The sequence below is a fragment of the Staurois parvus genome, unplaced genomic scaffold (assembly GCF_062004578.1).
Source record: "Staurois parvus isolate SC_StPar_1 unplaced genomic scaffold, SC_StPar_1.0 ptg001058l, whole genome shotgun sequence".
In the NCBI taxonomy this organism is placed as follows: domain Eukaryota; kingdom Metazoa; phylum Chordata; class Amphibia; order Anura; family Ranidae; genus Staurois; species Staurois parvus.
The window spans coordinates 865,202-883,106 of NW_028318854.1; the positions used below are offsets into that span (position 1 = coordinate 865,202).

The 17,905-nt window shown below is 45.7% G+C and overlaps 1 protein-coding gene across 1 annotated transcript in view; it reads left to right on the forward strand.

The window, feature by feature from the left end:
* LOC149440700 (uncharacterized) overlaps nt 1-17,905 on the forward strand; it is a 129,578-nt gene that overhangs the window by 78,318 nt on the left and 33,355 nt on the right. The window contains exon 2 of the mRNA XM_089658201.1: nt 6,294-7,390. Coding sequence (XP_089514327.1) covers nt 6,792-7,390 — 599 coding nt within the window. The 5' untranslated portion in view covers nt 6,294-6,791. The remainder of the gene's footprint in view (nt 1-6,293; nt 7,391-17,905) is intronic.

Here is a 17,905-nt window from a genome sequence, read left to right on the forward strand (position 1 = left end):
GAATGTTATGTGAGATCTGTACTGTGGGGGATATGGCTTTGTGGGGGGGGATTTGTACGGGGAAGAGGGGGTAATTTTTAGTTGTACTCTTAGGGCCAGTTTACACTACATGCGTATCATTGTGCTTTTTTTTCTGCATCCAAAACGCACAGAAAGTGGGTTATATGGTTGTCATTAAGAGTACCAGGTGGACCTGGTACTCTTTATAGCCGAGTAGAAACGATCAAAAAAATGGATGAAAAATACCGCTTTCAAAGCTACCGTACGATAATCTGATCAATAGTACAGAGGGCAATGGAACCGACCCAGACTGCGCTTGAGTACTTCCGTTAGAATATCGCTTCCTCGTCCGAACACCAACAGACACCACAGCCGACCATGCAAGACTAGACAACACCAGTCTTGAAGTAAACCAGAGGAAGACACTTTATTTGAACACAGATAAAAGATATATATACTCAGGGGACAGTCCCCCCTTCCTGTATAATGACACAGGGCAATCTACATTTCATAACAAGAAACACACAGGTATTCAAACTTCACAACAGCAGACAGTCCCATCAAGAGGGAGGGCTGCAGGAGACACCCCCCCCCCCCCCCACTAAGCCCATACACCTAAACACATACATTCCATTATAGTTTGTTCCTAAGCCAGACAGACAATAGAACAATGGGATGCAACCACATAACATTAAACAATCAACAATCCCCACCCCACCTATCTCCTAGACATGTCTACACAGTCTGAGACAAAGCCCACACAATATTAGGACAGATCACCCTGTACCCCTAACAGGCACAGGGTGATTTACACATAAGAGGGATATGGGGAGCTGAGACAGGGGTCTCCCCGCCTCTCCAAAATGAGCTGGGTTCCCTGGGCCCCCCACCCAAAGTGACTCCTGTCACACACAGCTTTTATCCGAAATTAATCGAAGGGACAAGCACGAAAAATGTTCTCATACGGTACCAGATCACACACATTTCGCTTGATAAGTACAGTTTTTGTCCAAAATAAAATGCATTACATCACTTCCGAATTTTTATTCTCTTGTACGAGAATTTTTGTAACTTTAGTAACCTCTTCACTTTTGATATGGAGACTAGCATGCAAAAAAAAAATGGACGATCATTTGTCCAATATTCTCATCATGTATATGGGGCTTAAGTCATTTCTCTATCATTTGAAGGCTATCCTGCCAAGTTGTCCAAGTTGATAACACATTCTAGTTCTATCTAGTCTATCTATTCTATTCTAGTCTACCTGCTCTTAACTCTCTGACCAGCCACCCTACATTTTGTACTCTCAGGACTGCACTTGGTTGACCTGCTCATAAGGGGTCTTTTGCCTTTAAAACAGCTTGAATGCTTTGTTACATGGACTGAGCATGGTGATGGAACCCTTCCTTGTAGATTTTGGTCCATGCTACAGTAACTTGATAACTTCAAGCAGTTTCTGTAGATTTCTGACTGTTTCACCATATCCCAAAGGGTTGTGTTGAATATGCCAAACTCTGATCCCCAACACCTGTATGCTGCGTCAGAAAGGATCATCCGTCATGCCAGGCAAGATTTCTTTTGTCTTTAGATGCCCAGACCTGGTGGACTGTAATGGAACCTGGTATGGTCTTCTACTACATCCTTTTTAAGGATCCAATGCAGGGGCGGACTGACAACTCATGGGGCCCCCGGGCAATAGGGGATCATGGGGCCCCTGTGTCCTTGCCTAAACTCAAAAAAGCCTATGAAAAAGGTACCAGGGGCATCTCATCTACTGACCCCGGGCCCTCGGGCAGTGCCTGAGTTTCCAAATGGTCAGTCCGCCCCTGATCCAATGTTATGTGTATCCAGAGGTTCCCATTTGTATACCACTGTTGTAATAGGTAGTCATTTAAAAGGTTGGGGACCGCCATTTACTTTAACAAGGTGTCTTTCTACGGGATCGCTGCTCATTGGATGTTTTTTGCTTTTTTACACCAATGTCCATGAGACTGCAGTGTGTGAAAGTCCTAAGAGGTTAGCAATTTCTGAGCTGATGTAACCACCATGCCTGGCACTAGCAGTTATTGCACAGTCAAAGTTGCCCAATCTTCCCCATTATAAAGTTACGTTAAACACCAACTGAAATCTTGACTGTTTATAATGCTTTATGTTTTGACTTGAAGCCACATTGCCAAATGCATTAAAAAGAGTTTTTTGTACTTTTATAAAGGAGAACTCTAGGTAAACATAAAAACTAGTAACAAATATGTAAGTTGAAAATCTATGGGTACTTGTACACAGTACTGGTATATGAACATCAGATATTCCTAGAAGATAGAAAATGCAAATATGGGCTGTATAGCACGCGTGCATATTTGTGTGTATGCATACACATGGGTAAAAATTCTTCTAGCTTTTCTTTTAATCAAGAGAAGGTGACATTCATGTGTATATGTTTGTATTTGCACATAACAATACTGATCAGCAATGCAGAATTGTTTACTGATCTCTACACAATGAATGTTTATGTGCCTGTGTGTACAAACAAAAGACTGTATTTAGATCAGTAAAAATAACAAACATCTGAATGCTTAAAAACTTGGGATTTTTCAGTCATCCCGTGTGCAAGAGGCCTTACTGTGGCTGTTTTTATCATAGGACTTACACATCACAATTGTTGAAAAAGAAATATGCTCAAGATAGCAACAACCTTGGTAGTTTTCGTCCTGGATGGTGTTCTCTTTTATTATTTATCTAAATTGCTGAGTACCTGTACAAAATGCATATAACAGATTCACTGTATTTGGGTGAAGGTAGCAGTGGAATATTACAATAAAGAACAGAATACACAGTGGCTAAATGATTAGCACTTCTGCCTGGCAGTACTAGGGTTGTTGGTTCGAATCCCAGCCACAGCACCTCCTGTCTGGAGTTTGCATGTTCTCCCTGTGCCTGTGTTGGTTTCCTCTGGGTACTCTGGTTTCCTCCCACACTCCAAAGACATGCTGGTAGGTGAATTGGCTCCTCTCTAAATTGGCCATAGTATGTGTATGTTTGAATGTGAGTTAGGGACCTTAGATTGTACACCCCTTGAGGGTTAGGGACTGATGTGAATGTACAATATATATGTAAAGCACTGCGTAAATTGATGGCGCTATATAAGTAGCTGAAATCAATAAAATATGATGAGTATGAATATATTATGTATAACACTAAGCACAACTACAAATGATCTTTGTACTGTGCCTTTCTCTAATTGCAGGATGGAAATAGGAATAACTATACATCTAGCTCTACATCTAGAGTGTTTTTCAGTACAGAGCTTTGTGAAATAACCAGAATGGACTTTATATCTTTATAGCATGGCTGAAATGAGAGATAAATGTATGCTTGCTGGAAAGAGATACAAACTCTCTGTTTTTTTTTTCAGTTTGGAGTTAAAGCTGAACTCCAGCCAAACAGCTAAATACACAGATGAAAGTCATATATGGGAACTGTGTTACCTTCCAAAGGATTTGTATTTGTGTCCATCCAGTTCTGGGATTTACACAGACCTATCAGACATTATAGCCAGATGACACCACTTTCTTTGTTAGAGTTATAGACTGTTAAAGGAAAACAGGGCAGTAGGCAGCGGCTGCAGCATTGAGAACACATTACACCCTAAATTCAAGTGGAACATCTAACATGTTCCCAAAGGTGAGCTTAACTTATCCTTTAACCACTTCCTGTCCAGCCCATGTATATAAACGGCCAGGCGGGAGCAGTGCAGGGCAGGTTGCCGTTCATAAACGGCGCCCACCATTTAGCCTGTGCGCTCTCCCTGGGAGTGCGCGGCACCGCGATCCGATGCCTGCTGTGTCCTCCGAACACAGCGGAACACCGAGCGCTGTATGGGACCTCTGAGTGAGGTCCCGATCATGTGATCACTGATTGGCCAATCAGTGATCACATGAATAGTAGTAAGCAAGATGTCACTTCTGACATAATTGCTTACTACATGTAAAATCTGTGAATGATCACAGAGGTCACATGGTACAAAGCTATTCACAACAGTCTTGTACCATGTGACAAGCTGTGGCCAATCACAGCTCTCACAGTATTTCTCAATGGCTGTAAGAATGCAGCAAGAGAGGAGAAATGATTGCTTTTACAGCCTTTATGGGTGTAAAAGCAGTCAGTGTAAAAAAAAAAAAAAAAAATCTTCATCACCCCCCACAAGTAGTACAGTGTCACTATGGTGACACTGTACTGCTAGGGTGACAGTATGTAAAAAAAAAACAAATAATATAAAAAAATAAAAATGTAAAAAACATTTTTGAAATATTATAATTTTTGGTTATAAACTAATTTGGGAAATTTTTTGCTAAAAAGATAATGGAATACATTTTGGCCAAGATTTATGAAGAAAGATTATTTATTTGCAAAATTTTATAAGAAAAACACTTTTTTCAAAATTTTTGGACCTTTTCAAGTATATAGCAAAAAAAAAAATCCAGTGGTGAATAAATACCACCAAAATATTAGTTTTATCTGTCTAAAAAAAATGCTAAAAAATTCATATGGGTACAGTGTTGCATGACCGTGCAATTGTCATTCAAAGTGACAGTGTTGAAAGCTGAAAATTGGCCTGGACAGGAAGGGGGTGAAAGTGTCCGGACTTGAAGTGGTTAAATAAGTCAGCTTTTGTGGCATGATCAGTCATATTTTCAAAATCAATGCCAAAATTTCACGATTTCATTTCTGCCAGGGTATGCAGACATTTATGGACAACTGTATAATAAGTACTGCATGTGTTCATTTTGCTTTGACATAAAATACTTTCACTTCTATACTCACATGATAAGCCCTATCTTAATCCCACAAATCCCAGTGGCAGCTGGTTTTACTAGTCTGGACACTGGCTGCACACTCTCCATCCCTGTGTTGTCTCCTGAGCCCTGGCGTAATTCCCACCGCTTTCCACACCGCATCTAAATCACACCCCAATCATGCAAACCACTGCGGGTGTGTATGTTAAGTTAACACCCCGAAATCGGTTTGCAAAATGCGGTGCGATGTGCAGAATTTTATCACATGGGTGTGAACACAAAGTAAACTGTATGATCCTCCTGCACTCAGATGTAACCTCTGAATAAAGCTGCTACCACCCTACCACATACCAATATGGACAATAATAAAATGAATTGATGTGGTGCTGTGCATATATATACAACATACCAGAAAGAATAATAGCATATATTAAATCTACATATATACAAAAAACCCCAAACCCAATATCTAAGTGTGCTTATATGTGACTAAAATCACAAAAAATATGAAATCATGAGACAATAATTCCCAATAAAACCCAAGGGAGATGATGGGAATGACCTCCGCACTTCTGTGCTAAATTGCACACACAACGGAAATAGTGACAAATACCATGTACCAAACTGATAAATTCAGAAAAAAGAAAAAAACGTAAATAATAAACCATATAAATCAGTAAATGATGGTGATAAATGAACCCCCCCCACTGTTGTGCTGAATAGCACAAATAGACAAGTGATGTGAGAATATATCCACTATTATATAAGCGCCAACCTGGTAAGTCCAGGAAAACTAGCAAAAAAGGACAATCATCATCCCATATGTGAATAATAAGTGAAAAACCACAAATATACCAAAAATTAATAAAAATCAACAGAGACCAACTGTTGTAACTGAAGAAAAAAATATAAATATATATAATAGTGATCCCAAGTGGAAAAAAGAATGCGATCTGATTCTGGTGCGGCCAAAAAAAAAGGGTCATGGTGTGAATGGAGTGCGATTTGAGCCATACAAAATGTAAGGTTCAAATTGCACCGCACAGAAATCGCATGTGATTTGCACAGGAATGCGGTGCGGTTGCTGTGTGCGAATCCCTTGTCATGTGCCACACCGCATCAGTATGAACCCGGCTGAATGTTTTTCATGGTGAGGAATGGCGAGACCTTCAGCCCATGCAGCCCTTCAGATGGTTCCACCACCTGAGATGATATTCCCGCCTTGCCGTACAATATGAAAAGCACTAACTGCAGAGATTAAAAGCATGCCAGAAAATTTTCTGCCTGATTCCACAGTATTTTGTCACACCCATATGATCCCATAAGCCAACAACATACAGGATGTTTTTTTATTGCCTTCTGGGAGTTTCCACTCCTTCGATGTAACATTATAAAAGGTATACAGACAACACGTATCTGTTGTTTCAGCAAAATTATTGAAATGCCGAGTTGCTATATTTCTGTTCTAGTAATACTGATATTTACCATTATCTCTTTTAGGGGCACCGATTACCTTGGAGTTTGATGAAGATGAGGATGATATCTTCATGACTTGTTCTCCTTTGTGCAATCCCGACTGCTTCCTGTACAACTACCATTTTCTTCATGACCATTCCTTTCATTCCATACGTGATGTTTTCCAAGCTGACTACTGCTCTGCATTATCTCTGAAACTGAGTGTTCTTGATCTCAAACTGCGTGTTCCTTTGTTTTTTAAGAACGATTTCATCATTGGCCAATCTGACAGATACTCTTCCATCCCATAGAATGTTGACCTGACTATTCTGAACTGTGTCTTCAAGACTCTTCATTTGTATTAACACCTATCCTGCTGAACTATTACCAAACACTGCTCTTAAACAACTGACAACTACTCATGGAAACTTTGGTAGCAATACTTCTCCTGCACATCACTAGTTGAGATTCCTTTCCTCTCTATATGTACATTTTCGCCTTCCAGGCATCTACTACCTTGACAGTTGGGGCATATGTGACTATATGGCCCAAAATAACATTGTTTCTAGCTCCAGTGTTGCCTATCCATGTATCCTGGCTTCCAGCACTTGTAGTACATCAGCTGGGGAAACAGCCCATGTATCATATATGTTTGTAAAGGAAATCATGGGCACTTCTCCAGTTCCAGGCAATCCTAGCTGTTCTCCATCTAGAATGTCTCCGTCCCTTTTCTCACCTTCTCAATGTGTGAAAACTTCTTTTGAGGCTTCCATTGATTCGCCAAATTATGTCATTCTTCCTAGCAATCCTATCTTTCCTTCTGAAATTAATTCTACTGCAGATTCTTCAACCACACAAGTTTGTGGTGATCTCACCAATAGTTACTTCACTTTTTCTCAATCTAATGTCACTCCAGCCTCCCCTCTGAGCCTTCATTCTCAAGAGCTTCTTGAACCAGACATTATTTCTTCCTATTCTGACAAATCAGACGCCATTAGCAACAGACAGGTTTTGCCTTCTTTTTTGACCAAACATCAAAACTGTCCCCTTGTTTGTAATTGCTCCCCAAGAAAGTCTGATAACCGAGTGGGAATGAACGGTAAATGTGAAATATGCAATGGATCAGTGGAAAAGAAGGTTCGGTGAGTAGCACGACATACCCTCTCTCTGACTAAAATTAAACTATATACATACAGCAAAAACTGGAAAGCTGCTTAGAGTGCTGTGAAAATGTGTTTGCCCCCTTTCTGATTTTTTTTCATATACAGTGGGGATCGAACGTTTGGGCACCCCAGCTAAAAAGTTGTATTAATGTGCAAGGAAAGATGGAAAAATCTTCAAAAGGCATCAAATTACAGATTAGACATTCTTATAATATGTCAACAAAAGTTAGATTTTATTTCCATCATTTACACTTTCAAAATAACAGAAAACAAAAAAATGGCGTCTGCAAAAGTTTGGGCACCCTGCAGAGTTAATATCTTGTACTGCCCCCTTTGGCAAGTATCACAGCTTGTAAACGCTTTTTGTAGCCAGCCAAGAGTCTTTCAATTCTTGTTTGAGGTATCTTTGTCCATTCTTCCTTACAAAAGTCTTCCAGTTCTTTGAGATTTCTGGGCTGTCTGTCACGCACTGCTCTTTTAAGGTCTATCCATAGATTTTCAATTATATTGAGGTCAGGAGATTGTGAAAGCCATGGCAAAACCTTCAGTTTATGATTCTTGATGTAATCCCCCGTGGATTTCAAGGTGTGTTTAGGATCATTATCCATTTGTAGAAGCCATCCTCTCTTTATCTTCAGCTTTTTCACAGAAGGCATCAAGTTACCATCCGAAATTTGCTGAAATTTTATTGATTCCATTTTTACTTCTACTCGTGAGATGTTCCCTGTGCCACTGGCTGCAACACAACCCCAAAGCATGATTGATCCAACCCCATGCTTAACAGCTGGACAGAGGTTCTTTTCATTGAATTCTGTGCCCCTTCTTCTCCAAACGTACCTTTGCTCATTCTGGCCAAAAAGTTCAATTTTAACCTCATCGGTCCACAGAACTTGTTTGCAAAATGCATCAGGCTTGTCTATATGTTAATTTGCAAAGTTCAAACGATGATTTTTGTGGTGAGGACGTAGAAGCGGTTTGCTTCTGATGACTCTTCCATGAAGACCATATTTGTACAAGTATCTCTTTATAGTGGAATAGTGTACCACAACTCCAGTGTCTGCCAGATCTTTCTGGAGGGATCGTGCAGTCAAACGTGGGTTTTGAATTGTTTTTCTCACAATCCTGCGAGCTGTTCTGTCTGATATTTTTCTTGGTCTTCCAGATCTTGCTTTAACTTCCACTGTTCCTGATGACTGCCATTTCTTAATTACATTCCGAACAGAGGATATTGACATCTGAAAACGCTTTGCTATCTTCTTATAGCCTTCTCCAGCTTTGTGAGCGTCAACTATTTTCAGTTTCAGTTTTCTAGACAACTGCTTAGAAGAACCCATGGTGCTGATTGTTGGGGCAAGGTCAGATGAGTCTGGGCATTTAAAACCTTTGAGATTGACATCACCTGGTCTTCCCAGACGATGATTGAGAACAATCCATGACACTGGCAGGTCTCAGCTTGGCAAAGGGGGCAGTGCATGCTATAAATTCTGCAGGGTGCCCAAACATTTGCAGACGCCATTTTTTTGTTTTCTGTTATTTTGAAAGTGTAAATGATGGAAATAAAATCTAACTTTTGTTGACATATTTAGAGATGAGCGAATCGAAGTATCCGAAGTGGAATTGGAGTCGAATATCGGAAAAATTTCGATTCGTGCCGAATCCAAAAAATAGCCTAATTCGGACGCGCGAATCGAAATTTTTCAGAAAATGGCGGCTGACATGTGCGGCGACGGAGCGGGGATGTCTGGGAAGGCGCGCAGACAAGGCGCGCTGACCCATAATGCATTCCTCAACTACATGTGATCGCATCAGCCTATCAGCAGCCAGCCAGCCAGCACTGTGTAATGGTCGAGCTATAAATAGCGGCCATTTTGGAATTCTTCATTTGCCTGCAGTTATTGAACAGAGGCAGACCGCTCTGTACTAGGGACAGGGACAGAGTTAGGGCCACAGAAACGATAATTGGGGACAGAGAAAAGTTACTTAGGGACAGAGAACCATTACTCAGGGACACAGACTTGTTAATGAGGGCCACAGAATCGTTATTTAGGGACAAAGAAACGCTAGTTAGGGCCACAGAATTCATAATCAGGGACAGACAGAATTGTTACTCAGTGCCAGAGAATTGTTACTTAGGGCCACAGAAACGTTATTAGGGCCACAGAATTGTTACTCAGGGACAGACAGAATTGTTACTGAGTGCCAGAGAATTGTTACTCAGGGACAGACAGAATTGTTACTGAGTGCCAGAGAATTGTTACTTAGGGCCACAGAAACTTTAATTAGGGCCACAGAATTTTTACTCAGGGACAGACAGAATTGTTACTCAGTGCCAGAGAATTGTTACTCAGGGACAGACAGAATTGTTACTGAGTGCCAGAGAATTGTTACTTAGGGCCACAGAAACTTTACTTAGGGCCACAGAATTTTTACTCAGGGACAGACAGAATTGTTACTGAGTGCCAGAGAATTGTTACTCAGGGACAGACAGAATTGTTACTGAGTGCCAGAGAATTGTTACTTAGGGCCACAGAAACTTTACTTAGGGCCACAGAATTGTTACTCGCACAGACACAGAATTGTTACTCGCACAGACACAGAATTGTTACTGAAGGCCACAGAACTGTTACTTAGGGCCACAGAATTGTTACTCGCACAGACACAGAATTGTTACTCGCACAGACACAGAACTGTTACTGAGGGCCACAGAACTGTTACTTAGGGCCACAGAATTGTTACTCGCACAGACACAGAATTGTTACTCAGGGCCACAGAACTGTTACTTAGGGACAAAGAAACGCTAGTTAGGGCCACAGAATTCATACTCAGGGACAGACAGAATTGTTACGGAGTGCCAGAGAATTGTTACTCTGGGCCACAGAAACTTTACTTAGGGCCACAGAATTTTTACTCAGGGACAGACAGAATTGTTACTGAGTGCCAGAGAATTGTTACTCAGGGACAGACAGAATTGTTACGGAGTGCCAGAGAATTGTTACTCAGGGCCACAGAAACTTTACTTAGGGCCACAGAATTTTTACTCAGGGACAGACAGAATTGTTACTGAGTGCCAGAGAATTGTTACTCAGGGACAGACAGAATTGTTACGGAGTGCCAGAGAATTGTTACTTAGGGCCACAGAAACTTTACTTAGGGCCACAGAATTGTTACTCGCACAGACACAGAATTGTTACTCGCACAGACACAGAACTGTTACTGAGGGCCACAGAAACTTTACTTAGGGACAAAGAAACGCTAGTTAGGGCCACGGAATTCATACTCAGGGACAGACAGAATTGTTACGGAGTGCCAGAGAATTGTTACTCAGGGCCACAGAAACTTTACTTAGGGCCACAGAATTTTTACTCAGGGACAGACAGAATTGTTACTGAGTGCCAGAGAATTGTTACTCAGGGACAGACAGAATTGTTACGGAGTGTCAGAGAATTGTTACTCAGGGACAGACAGAATTGTTACTGAGTGCCAGAGAATTGTTACTTAGGGCCACAGAAACTTTAATTAGGGCCACAGAATTTTTACTCAGGGACAGACAGAATTGTTACTGAGTGCCAGAGAATTGTTACTCAGGGACAGACAGAATTGTTACTGAGTGCCAGAGAATTGTTACTTAGGGCCACAGAAACTTTACTTAGGGCCACAGAATTTTTACTCAGGGACAGACAGAATTGTTACTGAGTGCCAGAGAATTGTTACTCAGGGACAGACAGAATTGTTACTGAGTGCCAGAGAATTGTTACTCAGGGCCCCAGAAACTTTACTTAGGGCCACAGAATTTTTACTCAGGGACAGACAGAATTGTTACTGAGTGCCAGAGAATTGTTACTCAGGGACAGACAGAATTGTTACTGAGTGCCAGAGAATTGTTACTCAGGGACAGACAGAATTGTTACTGAGTGCCAGAGAATTGTTACTTAGGGCCACAGAAACTTTACTTAGGGCCACAGAATTGTTACTCGCACAGACACAGAATTGTTACTCGCACAGACACAGAATTGTTACTGAAGGCCACAGAACTGTTACTTAGGGCCACAGAATTGTTACTCGCACAGACACAGAATTGTTACTCGCACAGACACAGAACTGTTACTGAGGGCCACAGAACTGTTACTTAGGGCCACAGAATTGTTACTCGCACAGACACAGAATTGTTACTCAGGGCCACAGAACTGTTACTTAGGGACAAAGAAACGCTAGTTAGGGCCACAGAATTCATACTCAGGGACAGACAGAATTGTTACGGAGTGCCAGAGAATTGTTACTCTGGGCCACAGAAACTTTACTTAGGGTCACAGAATTTTTACTCAGGGACAGACAGAATTGTTACTGAGTGCCAGAGAATTGTTACTCAGGGACAGACAGAATTGTTACGGAGTGCCAGAGAATTGTTACTCAGGGCCACAGAAACTTTACTTAGGGCCACAGAATTTTTACTCAGGGACAGACAGAATTGTTACTGAGTGCCAGAGAATTGTTACTCAGGGACAGACAGAATTGTTACGGAGTGCCAGAGAATTGTTACTCAGGGACAGACAGAATTGTTACTGAGTGCCAGAGAATTGTTACTTAGGGCCACAGAAACTTTAATTAGGGCCACAGAATTTTTACTCAGGGACAGACAGAATTGTTACTGAGTGCCAGAGAATTGTTACTCAGGGACAGACAGAATTGTTACGGAGTGCCAGAGAATTGTTACTCAGGGCCACAGAAACTTTACTTAGGGCCAGAGAATTTTTACTCAGGGACAGACAGAATTGTTACTGAGTGCCAGAGAATTGTTACTCAGGGACAGACAGAATTGTTACTGAGTGCCAGATAATTGTTACTCAGGGCCCCAGAAACTTTACTTAGGGCCACAGAATTTTTACTCAGGGACAGACAGAATTGTTACTGAGTGCCAGAGAATTGTTACTCAGGGACAGACAGAATTGTTACTGAGTGCCAGAGAATTGTTACTTAGGGCCACAGAAACTTTACTTAGGGCCACAGAATTGTTACTCGCACAGACACAGAATTGTTACTCGCACAGACACAGAATTGTTACTGAGGGCCACAGAACTGTTACTTGGGGCCACAGAAACGTTAATCAGGGACACAGAATTGTTACTGAGGGCCACAGAACTGTTACTTAGGGCCACAGAATTGTTACTCGCACAGACACAGAATTGTTACTCAGGGACACAGAATTGTTACTCAGGGACACATAATCGTTTAATTAAAGAGTATGTCAGACAACATGCAGAGGAGTGGCAGAGGAGGCAATGTTTTAGGAGCAAGCAGACGTGGCAGCAGAGGAAGGGGTCGAGGCAGCACTATTCGCAGCCAGAGGCCAGTGCTCCCGGTGTCATCCAGCGGTCGTGTCTCCACCGACAACCCTGCCGTCGTCGATTGGTTGGCTCGGTCGTCTTCCTCTTCCCAGGTCACCTCTGACACCTACAGCCAACGGTCGGTGGGTACGTCAGACACAACCGTTAGTTGGCATGGCCCGGGACCAAGCCCACTGAAATCACGTGTCCTCTACCTGCCCCTGTCCTTTGGTGTTCCCTCACCAAGCGAAGTATCGCATGCTGTGGGCTCAGCCCCACTGTACAGTGAGGAAGAGCTAACAGAGGGCGGTCAGGAACGGGGGGAGACATCCGCCTTTTCAGCAGCCAGGCGAAGAAGTAGTGGCGAGGAGAGTGGCTCGGTAGCCGGTCTAGAGACAGGTCTGTCTCCTGACCCAGACGCAGCCGAGGGGGCTAGTAGTGAGGCGGAGACCCTACTTGATGATGAGGAGGTTGATCGCACTTGGCAGCCTCGTCGTCATCAGGCAATTTCTTCCGCATCATCAGGAGAAGAGGGTGGCAGCTTGGCAGCGAGCAAAACAGTCGGTGGGTTGCCCAGGAGACAGCAGCAGGGTCGCAGCAGTGTCAGTGGAGCCAAACGTCCACGGAGTAGAGCACCAGCTCCACTGCAGCCTACCACCACGGCCAGTAGTGGTGCCGGTGTGCACGGAGGAAGCAGCAGTCAGCCAGTGAAGAGTATCGGGGGCAAAGTTTCCTACTCGGCGGTGTGGCAATTTTTCGTCAAGCCGCCCGAGGAAGTAAACGTAGCCGTATGTCGACTATGTGGCCAGAAAGTCAAGCGTGGCCAGGGGGCCCATGTTGGGACTACAGCGTTGCGGCAGCATATGCAGCGTCGCCATTTGGTGGCCTGGGAAAACCGTGATAAAGATACGGCGGTTCTGCCCGCCCCAGCCCCCGCTCCATCACCCGCTCCGTTACTTGCTCCGTCACCCGACGTCAATCGCCCTCCATCAGCCAGTCAAGGCTCCAACACCTCTGCTGAGGGGAGTTGTCGCTCATTGGCATCTTCCGCTCGTTCAGATGCTCCTTCTCCTGCTACTCCTCTTCACGGATTCCGTCAGCAGTCTTTCTTGGAATCCGTTTCCAAGAGACAACAGTTTGCGAGCACGCACCCGACGGTGCAAAAGCTGAACGTCCTCCTGTCCAAGTTGCTGGTGCTGCAGTCCCTCCCTTTCCAAGTGGTGGACTCAGCACCTTTCAGAGAAATGATGGCTTGTGCCGCGCCGCGGTGGAGAGTGCCAAGCCGTCATTTCTTCGCCAAAAAGGCAGTGCCAGCCCTGCATTCACATGTAGAAGACATGGTGGGCCAGTCTTTGAGCATGTCGGTCTCTGCCAAAGTGCACGGCAGCGCCGACGTGTGGAGCTGTAACTATGGTCAGGGACAGTACATGTCATTTACGGCCCACTGGGTGAACGTGGTGCCGTCACAGCCGCACCAGCAACTTGGACAGGTCACGCCGCTTTTGCCTCCACGTTTGCACGTCCTTGGTCCGGCAAAGATGTCCGCCTCTACCACCTCTTCTTCCGCCGTGTCCTCAGCCGCCACCCCCGTGCCAAGTCCCATTACCCGACCGGCATATCACATGTGCAGGGCGCAACGGTGTCACGCTGTTCTGCACCTGGTATGCCTTGGCGAACGTAGTCACACAGGGGAGGAACTTCTGAGTGTAATGAACAGAGAAATCGACAGATGGCTGTCTCCGCGCAAACTGAAAATCGGAACCATGTTGACCGACAACGGAAAGAACATGGTGTCTGCTCTGCGTCAAGGAAGGTTGTGCCATGCGCCATGCATGGCTCACGTGTTCAATCTGGTTGTCAAGCGGTTCTTAAAATCCACCATCCCACTGCAAGACATCCTTAAAATGTCACGTAAACTTTGCATGCATTTCAGCCATTCCTACACCGCAAAGCACACCCTCCTTGAGCTGCAGCGGCAGAACGGAATTCCACAGCATCGCCTGATCTGCGACGTTGCAACAAGGTGGAATTCAACCCTACACATGTTAGACCGCCTTTACGAACAGCGAAAGGCCATCACCGATTTCCTGATGTTACAAGCGGATAAAGGTACTCCCCTGTGTAACTTCGATGTCAGCCATTGGCAGCTCATGCGTGACACCTGCCGCTTGCTCAGGCCCTTTGAGGAGGCCACGCTATTCGTGAGTCGGCAGGACTATGGGATGAACGACGTCATTCCTCTGTTGCACGTCCTTGAACAAATGCTGTTAACAATGGCTGGTCAGGGTGCGGTAGACGTGGCGCACAGATCTCAACGCCACATGACCCCCGTGGGGGCAGGACAGGAAGAAGAGGAGGAGGTAGAGGAGGACATTTGTGCTCAGGAATTATTGAGTGAAATGGGTGGTTTTTCCACTCAGCGGACAGGAGTGGAGGAGCAGGAGCATCTGGTAGAGGAGGAGGAGGAGGAGACAGAGGACCCAGACGCACCGTGGCAGTATGCTGTGGAGATGGAGGCAGGGAGTCCCTCGCATTCCTTGGCACAAATGGCCCATAGCATGCTCGGTTGCTTGCGTAGCGACAGCCGAATAATAACCATCAGACAGAGGGATGACTTTTGGCTGTCCACCTTGTTGGACCCTCGCTACCGTTCAAAAATGGTGGCCTTTTTCACACCTGCTGAGAGGGAGGCCAAAATAACGTACTATAAAAACCACCTATGTAGTCAGTTGGTCTCTGCCTTTGTGCGCCAACGTCCATCCTCAGACACTGTGGGCCCTGTGCGCTCGCGTTCCGCTGCCATGGCAGCAGGGGAGGGGTGGGGTGGTAGGAGCAGTGGCAGCTCCACCAGCAGCGGCTGCCTCAGTCTGCAGTCGATGATGAGTAGCTTTCTTCACCAGCGCAGTGAGGAAACTACTAACCAGCCGCAGCAGCAGCAGCAGCATCAGGTGGACCTGGAGCAGGACCTCAAACAACAGGCTTGGGCCTACTTGGACAGCACCCTGCCAACCGAGGTAGACAATCCCCTTGACTACTGGGCAACGAAACTTGACCTTTGGCCCCAACTAGCTGAATTTGCCCTTGAAAGGCTGTCATGCCCGGCCAGTAACGTGGCATCGGAGCGCGTGTTTAGTGCGGCAGGAGGTATTGTAACTCCGCGGAGGACACGACTGTCCACCCAAAGTGTGGAGAGACTCACGTTTGTGAAAATGAATCAGGCGTGGATTAGTCTGGATTTCAAACCACCAGTTCCTGACACAACTGACTAAATCCGCCATGAATCATGCCTCAAACATGTGCCACTTTGAGGTCTCCTCACACACTGCTGGTGTGTTTAATTTTTTGACATAGGGTGCTGGCAGATTATGGGCCTCCTATAGCTGCTGCCAGGCCCCTAATCTGCCATAGGCCCCTATATACCGCTTCCTCATGCTGCTGCCAGGTCCAGAGTCTCTCATGGGTCCCTGTACGGCCTCCCATTGCTGCTGTCTCCATCGCCACACTCTGCCATGTGCCACTTTCAGGTCTCACACACTGCTGGTGTGTAGAATTTTTTGACATAGGGTGCTGGCAGATTACGGGCCTCCCATAGCTGCTGCCAGGCCCCTAATCTGCCATAGGCCCCTATATACCGCCTCCTCATGCTGCTGCCAGGTCCAGAGTCTGTCATGGGTCCCTGTACGGCCTCCCATTGCTGCTGTCTCCATCGCCACACTCTGCCATGTGCCACTTTCAGGTCTCCTCACACACTGCTGGTGTGTAGAATTTTTTGACATAGGGTGCTGGCAGATTATGGGCCTCCCATAGCTGCTGCCAGGCCCCTAATCTGCCATGGGCCCCTATATACCGCCTCCTCATGCTGCTGCCAGGTCCAGAGTCTGTCATGGGTCCCTGTACGGCCTCCCATTGCTGCTGTCTCCATCGCCACACTCTGCCATGTGCCACTTTCAGGTCTCCTCACACACTGCTGGTGTGTAGAATTTTTTGACATAGGGTGCTGGCAGATTATGGGCCTCCCATAGCTGCTGCCAGGCCCCTAATCTGCCATAGGCCCCTATATACCGCCTCCTCATGCTGCTGCCAGGTCCAGAGTCTGTCATGGGTCCCTGTACGGCCTCCCATTGCTGCTGTCTCCATCGCCACACTCTGCCATGTGCCACTTTCAGGTCTCCTCACACACTGCTGGTGTGTAGAATTTTTTGACATAGGGTGCTGGCAGATTATGGGCCTCCCATAGCTGCTGCCAGGCCCCTAATCTGCCATAGGCCCCTATATACCGCCTCCTCATGCTGCTGCCAGGTCCAGAGTCTGTCATGGGTCCCTGTACGGCCTCCCATTGCTGCTGTCTCCATCGCCACACTCTGCCATGTGCCACTTTCAGGTCTCCTCACACTGCTGGTGTGTAGAATTTTTTGACATAGGGTGCTGGCAGATTATGGGCCTCCCATTGCTGCTGCCAGGCCCCTAATCTGCCATGGGCCCCTATACCGCCTCCTCATGCTGCTGCCAAGTCCAGAGTGTGTCATGGGTCCCTGTACGGCCTCCCATTGCTGCTGTCTCCATAGCCACACTCTGCCATGTGCCACTTTCAGGTCTCCTCACACACTGCTGGTGTGTAGAATTTTTTGACATAGGGTGCTGGCAGATTATGGGCCTCCCATAGCTGCTGCCAGGCCCCTAATCTGCCATGGGCCCCTATATACCGCCTCCTCATGCTGCTGCCAGGTCCACAGTGTCTCATGCCATGTGCCACTTTCAGGTCTCCTCACACTGCTGGTGTGTTGAATTTTTTGACATAGGGTGCTGGCAGATTATGGGCCTCCTATAGCTGCTGCCAGGCCCCTAATCTGCCATAGGCCCCTATATACCGCTTCCTCATGCTGCTGTCAGGTCCAGAGTCTCTCATGGGTCCCTGTACGGCCTCCCATTGCTGCTGTCTCCATCGCCACACTCTGCCATGTGCCACTTTCAGGTCTCACACACTGCTGGTGTGTAGAATTTTTTGACATAGGGTGCTGGCAGATTACGGGCCTCCCATAGCTGCTGCCAGGCCCCTAATCTGCCATAGGCCCCTATATACCGCCTCCTCATGCTGCTGCCAGGTCCAGAGTCTGTCATGGGTCCCTGTACGGCCTCCCATTGCTGCTGTCTCCATCGCCACACTCTGCCATGT